The sequence below is a fragment of the Lampris incognitus genome, chromosome 8 (assembly GCF_029633865.1).
Source record: "Lampris incognitus isolate fLamInc1 chromosome 8, fLamInc1.hap2, whole genome shotgun sequence".
NCBI lineage: Eukaryota > Metazoa > Chordata > Actinopteri > Lampriformes > Lampridae > Lampris > Lampris incognitus.
In genome coordinates, this window is record NC_079218.1 from 40,635,654 (window position 1) to 40,649,144 (window position 13,491).

Below are 13,491 nucleotides of genomic sequence, written 5' to 3' on the forward strand. Positions count from 1 at the left end.
GCTCTGTGGCCATAGTGAGATGAGGGATGCTCACCTGATTTTGGTTGATTCAAATACCATCTAATTCCGTGATTTATTAACTTGAAAGTGTTGGCTACGTCCAATCAGCTTTGACCATTGCCTGCTGATTGTGCCTGATAAGACCAGGGATAGTACTGCAGCTTTACGAAAGGTCCCTATACTAACCATAACCCTGCACTCACACCAAAAGCATCATGAGCAACATATGCAGCCAGCAGTCATTCTTTTTCAATGAGAGCTGACGACAAGGAGAAGTCAACGGCATGGCAGCAGCGAGCAGCGCGATTCCAGCACCTAGAGTGATGATTTGAAGTTGAGCGGAGTTTAACTACATGCAAATTAGCATGACGCACTGAAGCAGCAATGGGCACACTGTTTGTTTGCTTGTTTTGGTCACAGTCTTGTTTTAGTCATCCTAATTGAATTGTCCACCTTCATTTTCAAAATAAACACCTGTGTTCACATTTTATGGAGCGATATGTCTTTATGTAATAAGCCTTTTCCTATTTTATATGAACTGTCATTGTGTAATGCCCTGTGTGAAATTGTGTAACCTTACTCAGCTGACTTAGAAAATTGTATTAACGGGCGGAACAACTTATTATTATTATTATTCAACACCAACAACAACTTAAATGTATATAGCACCTTTCAAGGGGCCCAGAGACATTTTACACACAGTCAACCAGAAAAAACAAATAGTATAAGAACAGGAAATAAAATATAGCAAAAACTGTCAGGCATGATAGAAGTGACTAGAGACTAAAGGCCTTGGTGAACAGGCGAGTTCTCAGGAGTTTTTTAAAAGTGCCCAAAGAAGTAGTGTTGTGGATCTTTGTCAGTAGAGTTCCAAATGGTGAGGGGCTGCCACACTGAAGTCCCTGTCCCCTAAAGTCTGCAGGCTGGTGTGAGGGATGGAAAGCAGACCCGTGTCTGCGGATCGCAGATTCCGGGATGGAATGTAAGGGTGAAGGAGGTCTGATAGGTACTGGTGGGGAAAGGGCATACAGGGATTTGTAGATAAGGAGGAGGATTTTGTAGGGACTTGACCAGGAGCCAGTGAAGGTGGATGAGGGTAAGGGTGATGTACTGCCAGGGCTTGGTGCAGGTGAGAACCCTGGCAGCTGAGTTCTGCACACACTGAAGCATGTCTAGGGCTTTGCTGGGTATGCCAGACAGGACTCCACTGCAATACTCCGGACAAGAAGTGATGAAGGCATGGATGAGGGTCCTTGCCACAGATTCTGAGAATGATGGCTGGAGTCTGGAGATGTTTTTGAGGTCAAAGAAAACCGATTTAGTGATGGATTTGATGTGTGACTGGAATGACAGAGTGGAGTCCAGAAAGACCTCTGGGGATGGGCAGATAGAGCAGCCATCCACATCAAGGAGAGCTCCAACCTTCTGGAACAGTGCCTTGGGAGCCACAGCCATGAGCTCTGTCTTATTGCAATTTAGCTTGAGTAGATTTGACAACATTCAGATTTTTATTTGGTACAAGCAATTGACAAGGGATTGTGGAGGGAGCTGGGTGGATGGCTTACTGCTGAGATACAGCTGCGTGTCATCAGCATAGCAGTGGAAGCTTAAACCATAGTGGTGGATGAGCTAACCAAGGGGGAGCATGTAGATGGTAAAGAGGAGGGGTCCAAGCGCAGAGTCTTGGGGCACGCCTTGGTTGACTTGGGCTGGGGTGAGACTAGAGTCTCTGATGATGACAAACAGTTTCCTGTTGGGGAGATATGACTGGAACCAGCAGAGAGCTGCACCAGTGAGGCCTAGGTATTCAGATAAGCAGTTGAGGATGATGATGTGGGAAACAGCGTCGAAGGCTGCAGAGAAATCGAGGAGGATGGGAATACTGATATGGCTGGAATCAGCAGCAATGAGAAGGTCATTGGTGATTTTGATAAGGGCGGTCTCCATGCTGTGGTGTGCTCTGAAGCCAAATTGAAGGGGTTCATAGAGCTCATGGTTGCACATGTACTGATGGAGTTGGGGAGCAACTGCCCTTTCCAGGATTTTACTGAGAAAAGGAAGGTTGGAGATCGGCAGGTAGTTGGTGAGATCATCTAGGTCCAGACCTGGCTTTTTGAGGATAAGGGCGACTGCGGCCATTTAGAAGCTAGAGGGTACAGTGCCAGATTCCTGAGAGGCGTTGATAATGTCTACCATGATGTGGTAGAGGAAAGGTAGACATGCCTTGACCAGGGCTGTGAGCATTGGGTCCAGAGAACAGGTGGAGGTCTTGGCCATGGTGACCAACTTAGCAACTTGAGGAGCATCCACAGGGGAGAAGGGGAGGCAGCACTGAGGCAGGTAAGCAGCAGGGGGAGCATAACCCTGTGGCTGAGGTGCATGTGGAGGTGAGGGGGCAGGCACCAGAAGCTGCTGGTGGATAGAATCCACTTTCACCTAGAAGAAGTCCAGGAATTTATGAGCAGAAGTCGGGGGCATTGAGGGGGCGGACTAGCTGGTTGATGGTGGAGAACAGCATTTCTAGGGTGATTTTTCTGGTTGCCAATGAGACTGGAGTAACATTGTGTCTTGGTCTGGACAAAAGCTTCTTTATAGTCCTTCACGTGATCTTTAAAGGCCTCGAGGTGGACAGTGAGGTCGGACCTTTTAAAGGGCTTCTCCAGTTGACGACCGGTGGCCTTCATGGTGCGAAGTTTGGTGGTAGACCAGAGGGCAGGACGGGAGAAAGAGACAGTATGGGTTTTGAGGGGGGAAAGCGACTCAAGGATGAGTGATAAGGCTACACTGTAGTGAGCTACCAAGCCATACACCATGGTATCAGAGTGATCTGAGGCCATATGGTTTACTATCATGTTAATCAGGGCTGGTGCACTCACTGTTTCGATGTTCCTGAACATGATGGTATGCTTTGTGCATTTCCTGAGCAAGGGGACAGGAGCAGTAAAGGGCATAGCATGATGGTCGGATATAGCTCGGTCCAGGCACTGCAGATAGGAGGGAGTTGTACCAGAAGATCACATCAGACCCAGCATGTGACCTTTAGCAAGGGTGGGACCTTGAACATGCTGTGTGATTTTAAAACAGTCCAGCAATGACAGGAATTAAGCGGCAAACATGCAGCTGTTGGAGTCCACATGGATATTGAAGTCACCTTGTAGGAGTGTAGATGGAGACATGGAGGTGAGTAGCTCAGACATGAAGGTAGTGGAGGCTTTAGGGGGGCAGTAGACAAGGACACACTGGCTGTGTTGACCCAGCCAGTGTGAAAGCATCACTTTCAAATGAGGAGACATTCTGTACTGGAAATTCTTTAACCAGGCTGTCAGCTCAACGTATAACAGCCAACCCACAGCCACAGCCCACGGAATGAGGTTTCTGTATGTACACATAGCTTGGGGGTGTGGCGTGATTGAGTATCACAAAGTACTGCTGATTTTGCCAAATCTCAGTTAAGCATAAAAAGTCAGTTTTTCTGTCCACAATGATGTCCTGGATGAGTGGTGCTTTATTGTTTAGGGGGCCAGAGTTGTTTATAGATAGTGAGGTAGGCGATGATGGAGGATCGGCACTGTCAACACAGACCAGGGGCCTCAGATTGCCAGTGTCAACGTGTGGTTTATTGTGATGACATCGACGTCGCAGAGTGACAGAATGCCTGTCAGACAGTACAGATGGTATTGCATGATCTGATTAAACTTACACTGGGAGGCCCTCTGGACATTGTGGGGGCGACGCAAGAATCTGAGAGGTGTAATGTCAGTGAGGCAGTTTGAAGCCATGTGACGGTTGAGGTTCAGGAGTTCCAGAGCCAAATATATTTTATAAGCACCATTTCAGCAACAGAGGAGCGCCACCTAGCTACTGAAGCTGGGAGCCAGGGAGGGGGCACCAAGAACCGGAGCACAGCAGTGGTGCAACAGTGAAGCCAGAGCAGGATGACTGGTCCAAAAGAAAGATTGGGGATAGTCCTGAAATCGTAGCAGAAAATAGTCTGGTCGGTTGTACCTAAAATGATAACCCACAGTATATTGAGTACGCTGGTGGATAGCTAGCATGCTAGCAGGTTGACAGCTGGTCAGAAAAGTAGGTGAGTACACAGAGTCGCAGGTGTACAAGCATCAAACTGTTAGCAACACAGGACTGGACAATGTTGAGATGAGATAGGAAGTGGAAGAGACAGTCCACAACAATTCGTACTTGTGGTGAAAAGCATAAGCAGTAAAAAGCACAAACAGAAGCAAAGTTTAATCGGACTGGGAAGTGTCCTCTCATTCTGGCAGCCTTGAATCCGTGTGAATCTATATTGAAGGACCCCGTATTAAATGCAGTAACATTGTTGTTAAGGGCCATAGACAATTTGTAGGTCAAGAGCCAGTAACCCTTGGTGGGGATCCACCTTTCAACCCTTCTTCCTTTATATTTCCGGCAGATTAGACGCTTCACAGTGGGCAGAACCACTGTGCACATGTCAAAAAAGTTATATTTTGATTAAATGCTTTGGGGCATATAAACACACATTTTATCAGATCACTTTATTTAGTGTCCATGAAAACAGTTAAGTTAGAATCTCTATAATCAGAATAATTTCAATCGGGTTAAAGAAATATTGTCCATGTAACTGCAGCTATTGTATGTGCCCAGAGTAATAGGGTGGCTATTCTTGTCTAAAACAACGCTTTCCACTTAAGGACTATAGAACTGCTGAGGAAGACATAACACATTTCTTGTAGTCAATATAAATGGCTGCATCTACTGAATAAATGAGATCAGTGTATTGTTATTGGAGGAGGACCTGCACCAGTGTTTTCATGTATATGTGCACTGCTCATGCATCTTGCTCATGTACAAATGAGTCTGTACGCTTATTCAGCACAAGATACTCAAAAAATCCTTTACCCACCACAGCCTGGACTATTTCCCCTACACTATGTTTGTATATGTGGTGTGGGATTTCAATCATGTGAACATGTCTTGAGTTCTGAAAGACACTCTCCAGAAAGAATGATAATCAGCATTTTAATCTGCTGAAGCATGAGGGGACTGGGGACTCTAGCAGTTGGACAATTGTTTTGTTTATCACATGCCTTCCTCGGGATATGAAGAGACATTAAAAATATGTAGGAAAAAGATGGAACATATATAAATATAACATATAGATTTCCTAGGATTTCTATTTGGGCACTCAAACACACCGTGAAGTGGACAAAAGTATGTTTATCTTCAGCATAACAGCTCAAAACCAGTTTGAGGTTCAGAGCCATGCTAAGAGGTACCTAGGCAGTGTTGTGATTAGGGGTGTCACGATTTTGATTTTAAATTGAAAATCGATTAAAATGAGCTTTCGATTTCGACCTTCGAAATCGAAGTTCAAAGACAACACAGCATAGCTTACCAGTAGCCTGCAGCTGCATTTTTCAAAACACCATGGTCACTGCCGGAGTCGGAGATGGCGGAAAAACAACAGGGCTGGAAAATTCTCCTGCTGCCCTGAAGTCACCGGTGTGGCAACATTTTGCCTTCCCCGTGAGTTGTGTCCACATTGTACGTGTCATTGAGAAAAAAACTACAGTTTGTAGGCTACGCTACACCACACAGGTGCCATACGCTACCTCAGGAAACATGACAAATATGGCAGGACATCTTCGCAGGCATCATAAACAAATAGATATCATTGGGAAAAGAACATGATTGACACAGGTAACTCCTCCATCCTCATTTAGAGTCAAACTTTCACAAACTTCAACTCGCACTAAACAATTAACTAGCGCAATGTAGCCTATCTTTTTAAAGAAGAATTTGAAAATGTAAATGACAGTTGTCAAGGCAGAAAACCAATTATCTGTTGATCTTTACAAATCAAGACTCGATAGTCTAACAATGGCATAGCCGTCAGTGCTGACAAAAAAAGTTAAAATCGAAAATCGAATCAAAACCTTAAAAAATCTAAAGTAAAATCGAATCGTGGATTTGGAGAATCGTGACACCCCTAGTTGTAATTAATACACAGATAATTCCATCAAAACATGTTACACTAAGTAAAAAGAGTCCAAACGGTAATAACAGTCCCTTGCTTATATAACTAGTCTCCCCATTCAAATAGTATTCTGAGGAGAAAACAACCCACCTGCAAGTCTTTTGTTGCCATTTCCCCAGGGGTGGGCCAGTTGCTTGCATCACCAAAATCTCCCACCTGAGCAACATGAAAAAAAAAAAAAAAAATCAGGACAGTGTAAGTACACCTTTATCTAGTTTCTACAGAGAGTTAGGTGATGATATTGCCTCTGAGCAGGCTTTGCACAAAGACAGAAAACTTCTAGGCTCAGACCAAAATTAATCTTTCAAAAACATAAAAATGAAGCAGCAAGTCAGCCTATTATCAGTATTAGAACTTGCTCAGAAGTTACAACAAAGGATGGGAACAAAATGTGGAAGTCTAGTCAAAGAACCAACGGAGGGCCTGAAACTAGTGTGTTTTTGTGGCAAATGTATGTTTAACTTGAAAATGATGAAAACCAATTAAATAAAGGCTCTAAAACATTTTCATGAAGAGAATACCTTGTTTCCAGAACTGAAACTCAGACTGCAACAAGCACTTTTAGTGTGACATGACATGGCACCCTCAAGGCAGGATTTATGCCCATGTTTACAGATACCAAACACTAATTTGACATCACCATGTGATCTACCTTGGTATTAGCACCCAGAAATGTTCTTAAAAATTAAAAGAACCAAAGGAAAACTGACATAGGCTACTACATATATATTTTCTCATGAGCGCAGACCTGGCACACTACAGCCAATTACGTACCAAAACTGTGGGAAGTTGTGAATGAAATGCTTCAGGAAGAGTCAGCCAGCTTTCTCTGGCACTAGCTTACCAGGAACTTGCATTTTCATTCAAGGAACCAAATCAAGATTTTATAGACTCTGCTTGAGGCATGATAGATAAACATAGACTCAGACCATAACTGTCAATTTTTATATTTACCTTTTCTAATTTAGCAAACATTTTATAACTTACCGACTTACAGTCAGTAATTACGTATATTCATCTGTCAACCTTCAAGTACTATGTTAGATCACTGAAAAGTAATAATATGATAGCCAAGAGTGCATCTCATTTCTAGCGCAATTGGTTAAAGTGCACGACAGGTAGATCACCAATAGCAATGCCAGTAATAGAGGATCTAGAATCAGCTAAGACAATGCCGTGAATCTGTATTGCAGCCATGCTTAGAGACAACCTACAGATTAAGGTAGGCCTGGAAAAGGAAAGTGTTAGGCCCTTTTTGAATGAAAGTCGGTCTGTAGCCCTGATTGAAGGTGAGAGTTCATTTGACAATTACAGGGCCAGGTGAGAGAAAGCGTGGACCTAGAACTCAGCCCTTTTGAAGTGGGCACAGACAGCAGCCTTCCAGAGGCAAAACACTGTTGTGCCACAAAACTAAACCTGGGATCAGACAACACGATATTTTTGTCTTTCACGATGGTCACCATGTCAGATTAGACAATCATCGTGCCATGAATTTTTGCCACGTCTTGGCTGGGAGACTGGCAACACTACAAGTATGACCCTGACCAATCGTCATATGCTGCCTTTCATGATCTTGCATGAGTAAGTCTTCGGGGACGAGAGTCAAGAAACTGTCAATCACGGCTGGAGAAACACTATGTGTGATGCTGGCGGTCTTGTGTTCCGAAATGAAAAAGAAAGAAAAAACGATTGTGGACACTGTTGCAGCTAGTGCTACTGGGGAATGATAAACTAGCACAGCTTAACCAGCTAACTACTCACTGGGTTGCTGAAGTGCCTCCACTATTTCCCGCCAACTTGTAGCCTATCTTTTTTTTTCTTCCTGCACCCCCCTCCCCCTTTCCCCAATTGTACTTGGCCAATTCCCCTACTCTTCCGAGCCATCCCGGTCACTGCTCCACCCCCTCTGCCAATCTGGGTAGGGCTGCAGACTACCACATGCCTCCTCCGATACATGTGAAGTTACCGGCCGCTTCTTTTCACCTGACAGTGAGGAGTTTCGCCAGGGGGACGTAGTGCGAGGGAGGATCACGCTATTCCCCCAGTCCCCCCCCCCCCCCAATAGGCGCCCCAACCGACCAGGACACATACCCACATCCGGCTTCCCACCCGCAGATGGCCAATTGTGTCTGTAGGACCGCCCAACCAAGCCGGAGGTAACGCGGGGATTCAAACTGGTGATCCCTGTGTTGGTAAGCAACGGCCTAGACTGCTAGGCTACCCGGACTTCCTAGCCTATCTTTTTTGACTCTTGTCATGGTCCTCCCTCGAGGAAACGTCAAAAAGGCAGGGAGGGGTATTGTTGCCACTGCTCAATGAACTGTTCTTCAGTTCCATCGTTCCACCTGACAGCAGCAATAGCAGCATCACTTTCTTTTTGCAATGTTTACATATGTGCACCAGAGAGCACTCTGTCATCCTATTGATCCTCAAGGAACACATCGTAGGAGATGTCAGACTAGGCAGGGGAAAAAAAAAAACTGATATGCTAAGACTTTTCTTGTCTGTGCCGTGGGGTGTCCCAGATGCCACATCGCTGTTCTTCAATTATGTCAAACTACACGGGTTAAAGACACCCGTTCATCATTCCTGACGTTGCTGGATTGTGTCTAGGGACGCCCAACCAAAGCGGAGGTAACATGGGGATTCAAAGTGGCGATCCCCGTGTTGGTAGGCAACGGAATAGACCAGTACACTACCCGGGCGCCCCCCAATGCTGGAAATTTATTAGCAATGACAAAATCGTGTCAAAATCGGGCTGAAATCATGTGGTCTGATCCCGGCATTAGGGGTACTTCCAGATCAGAAAAGGCTGTCCAACCAGTCACTCAATCATTAGGACTCAAAGCTTAGAAAAAGAAATTCAAGTATGTGCTAAACATGCTAAAAAGCGTCCGTTTCGACACGTAAAAAAAAAAAAAAAAAAAAAAACGAACTTTAAAAAAAAAGTCCCTTCACCTTAAAAACACCCTAGGTGCAAAGCTGAGATTAACTGCTTTATTTGAGATGGAGTAAGCAGGTGACTCCCAGTTAAAGTTCTGAATTTTTTTTCTTTTTCTACTTAACCTTTTGACAAAGATGACAGGGAAACACTAGCGCTATATATAGCCAGAATCTTGGGTCAAAGACATGGGATATGGTTAAGTACTGGGGACAGGGAAAAAAAATTAATAAGGTGCTTTTAGCATTTTATAGAGCTGCCACCTGAAAGTTGACGGGTCAAATCATCCGTTGGTGACCCTCAGTCGACTTGAAATCTTCAAATTGAGCCATTAGTTATTAATTTATTTTGGTCAGTCAGTGTGCATTACATTATATTTTTATATTCTAGTGTGTGTGTGTGTGTGGGGGGGGGGGGGCTCAACAGTACCTGTCTGCGGACTGCAAGACAGGGGCATAACGTACAAGACACGCCCTCACAGCCCAAGACCCCACCCGCTGCACGCTGAGGTGCTGAGGTTAAGGTTGGGAGGTTAAGGTTAGCGCAAGTAATGGGATTCCTGTTACGCCCTTACACGTTCCCTTCCCTGTCTTGCATTCCACAGACAGATACTTCTCAGCATGCTTGCAACAAAAAAAAAGAAGTCCCGTGACAACATGTGCTGGTGTTAATTGATGAGAGAAGCTGAAACCTGAGGTGGAGTGGTTGATAAACTAGTCTATCTATAACCATATCTCAGAAAAAGTCTAAAGTATGGTGGCATAAGAATTCTCTTATCATCCAACAACATCGAACATGTCAAACCATCTGAAATGGGTAAGTTGCACAGGAGCCAGGCAGACATTCTGCAATTACCTGGGCAGATTTATTACATATACTATAATGCAGACAATAAATCTATTTACAACAATATTATATGTTTTATGTATATCTTTGCTGGGCCAATCCCACATACAGTAGTACTGACGATGATCAGGGCTTGTCTATTTCAACCCCGAAAACTCTAGATTTGAGGTCCCCCCTTCACGGAGACCGGGAAACAAGCAATTACCAACAGCATCGCAGATTCATAATGGGCAATGCTGTGAAATTGTTTTAAACGGTTTCATTTGTTTATTCATTTACATGGTTTTTAATGTTTGAAGTGAAAAAAAAGGCTATAAGAACTTGATTTCAACAGAAAGACACATGTGCTGCCTGTCTCATTATTCAGACAAATCCGTATGGTAGCCGACATAGGTCGGCAATTCAAGTAGGCCGCAATTCAAATGTTGCATCGTATACAGCTGTCTTAAATTCATTTTTAAATGCTCAAAAATATGTCCCCATGACTGTTGCATTTGACTATCAGTGTGGTTGAAATCATCAATGAAACTCATGCCAATGGATTTTCCAATTGCCAGATAGTCTATATGAAAAAAAAGAACTAATAGTCAAATCTTTGTATTGAACAGCCAAATCCAATGTGAACCCAAAAATTCTGATTTGGGTACAGCCCTAGTATCTTGCACACTCACTGTGTGTTCATAACAGACTTCACTTTTGTCAAATTTAGATACATGTATACATGCAACAACAAAAAAAATCCTTGTACATGTGGGAGGTATAGACTCCTCATTCACAGACAAGCAAGTAGAGGAAAAAGAAAGACACACAAAGACGTGCACACAAACTCAAAGAGTTACTGGTCATTACCTTTCCTCCTCGTCTGGCTCTGGGTGGATTGCCTGCTCTTACCACTTTGGCGGGGCCTGGGGAATCTGTAGGGACACAAAGTCAACATTACAATAGATTCACGATGCAAAAGGTTCTGAATACATGAGCAGAGATGGTCAAGAACCCGGGCATCGAGGACACGGCAGACCTCAGAGGAAAGGAGGTAAACAGTACAATAAATTTTACAATCTAAAGGGGAAAATGAGAAAGAATTGATAAAAGTATGCAAACCATTTTCTACTCAGTCAATTAGCATACATGTTCGTCCCTTCCACTTTGCATCATACTAGCTGGAAAATGCAAGTAGAGGCCAAATGCATAAAAATGGCAAAAAAAGCATCTTTGCATAAGTCTTGACCTTGTTTTTCAAAATAACTTTGTTTGTTTTGGGAGTCTGGTTTGCTATTGACCCGTTCGTCTCAGACGTCAAAGGGCTGTTATGTTTATCAATTTCATGTCATTTTTATAATTGCTCTTTTCTTACTGAGACTAAGGAACAGCTTGATGAGGTCTTGTGAGATTCTTTGCCTTTCTACCACCCCATTTCCTGACATCCCGTGTTATTTATATGAACTTTGACATCAAGTTCAGGTAAACCAAGCCTAAATGATAGTCTGCATATAAACAATGTTTTATTGATTGAAATATTGCCAAGTCATAGTTAGAGCTGGGTAAAATCAGGCTACAGATCATATCAAACTAACAAACATGCATATCTCTTGCATAAAAATCCCCCTCTTTAATGCACTGATTCAATACAAGGAAACAAGATAATTTAATTTAATTATGTTTTTTACTATGGCTGACACTACTTACATAGCTGGCAAAGAGACAAACCAGAGCAACGGATAAAGAAAATCTTTTAAGTGAGTCTTAAGGCACACAGCCATCAACACGATGTCCTCACCAAGTAAAAGTAATCTGTCTGGTGGACTGTTAAGGGGCTAATAGTTAGGAGAACACACAAGTAAAAGACATGACAGGATGCATGAGCCTCAAAGAATTCACTTAAAAAAAACCCAGACCTCATTAAAACATTGTCATTTAGAACGGCACAAAAAAAAAAATCACTGCTTGCTTCAGTATTGAGAAACTTTGCCAAATCTTCCTGCTAGGCTTGATCACAGAAAATGGGGCAATTCCTGATGCCTTCAAAAACTTTTTTTCCATGAAAAAGGAAGCTCACTGCAAGGTTGCATATACAGTATATCAATATGCACCACTAAAAAAAAAAATCAGTAAAATCATGTTTTATATCAAGTTGAAAAGACTTAATTTTGTACTTCTGCAAATACAATTTCCTTGCTACATCTGCACCAGCCTCCATGGCTGCAACTAAGGCTGGGCGATATGGACAAAATTAAATATCACGATATTTTTGAACCAAATGCCTCAATATTGAGATTGTAACGATATTTCAGGGATGACTATTGGGGCTTTCACAAAACATTCACACAATCAGATTTTTCTTAAATAATCATCAGTAAGGTCTATATAATAAGTAAGTGGATAAAGGCAAATAATACAACAGCTAAAACAGTCTGGTAGGTTCAGAAAAATACGCCACTTAACTGTAATGCAGCCTTTAAAACCAGGTAAAGACAACACTTATATCACGATATCCAAAATCCCAGACGATATCTAGTCTCATATCACGGTATCGATATAATATCCGATATATTGCCCAGCCCTAACTGTAACTAACACTACACAGGACAACTGGGCTGTAGTGCCAACTTTATATCCATATATCAGTCCTCAGTAAAGCTCCCTATATGATGCCACCGTTGAACATTTATCCACTGATAAGGTCAACGTTGAAAGTTCCAGACTAATGAGAAATACAAGCCCCTGACTTCCTGATTCAACCAGCAAAAAGTTGCCTACGATACACATTTACCAACAGACTCCTTTCATTTAGATTGTGGTGATTTTAAAAAATAAAAATACAAAAAGCAGATATGTTCTCTAACAGTCAGAGTGGAGTAGTAGCAGTAGTGGAGTAACCTAGGTGGAGAGAGCTAGCAGCATGTGGCTAGTTAGCAAGAGCCCCGGGATAGCTGATTAGCTCAGTCGACAGACAACGAGATGAGGATTTCCACACGGCTTCTTTATTTCTATCATACATACATCGACCATACAATGCCAGGTCTCCACGGCACCATGTTCACCGATCATACATGAACAAATTATAACCTGCACCAACTTGCTACGGTGAGAGCTCGTTCTTGTGGACATCGGTCAAAGCAGCACTGAGAACGGTTCTACTCTATTGCGTCACAACAAAACAAAAGAAGCCACCATGTGGCGCTATTTGGCATTGCAGCACTACTTTTAACTATATTTACCGGATTCTGACCGTTACAGTTCGGCCAAGATAACAGTAGAGGATGTGATTGTTGAGAACGTATTTCATGATATTTTGGAAAAGTCTACTGTAGAGTCGGAGTAAACTGAAGAGGAGTTACTTGAAGTGGAGCGACAGGACGAGCGGCCACCATGATACAGAGGCGGCTTACAGTGACTGGTGGTGTACCCCTAAAAATTGTGCGCCAATGCCACTTGAAATAGTGTCAGTGTGTTGTTGCCTTGCATTTAATTGAGGAAGATTTCAGTTGGATAAACAAGAAAATCCAGAAGTAGTGCCAGTAACAAACCATGACAGTTTTGGTCTGTATTTCCGATAGTGTCGTTTCTGAGACTTTAAGATTCCCAACATTAAATGGAAGTCAATTTAAACCAGCATGACCAAAAGAGCAGATGGCCACCAAGTAAGTACAACATAACATGAGGTAAGGAC

The 13,491-nt window shown here is 43.0% G+C and overlaps 1 protein-coding gene across 3 annotated transcripts in view; it reads right to left on the reverse strand.

Moving 5' to 3' along the window:
* larp1 (La ribonucleoprotein 1, translational regulator) overlaps positions 1 to 13,491 on the reverse strand; it is a 114,618-nt gene that overhangs the window by 53,955 nt on the left and 47,172 nt on the right. For all 3 annotated transcript variants that reach the window (XM_056284747.1, XM_056284746.1, XM_056284745.1), the window contains exons 2-3: positions 10,671 to 10,735; positions 6,125 to 6,190 (exon numbers count right to left, since the gene is read on the reverse strand). In XM_056284747.1, the coding sequence (XP_056140722.1) occupies positions 6,125 to 6,190; positions 10,671 to 10,735 (131 nt within the window). The remainder of the gene's footprint in view (positions 1 to 6,124; positions 6,191 to 10,670; positions 10,736 to 13,491) is intronic.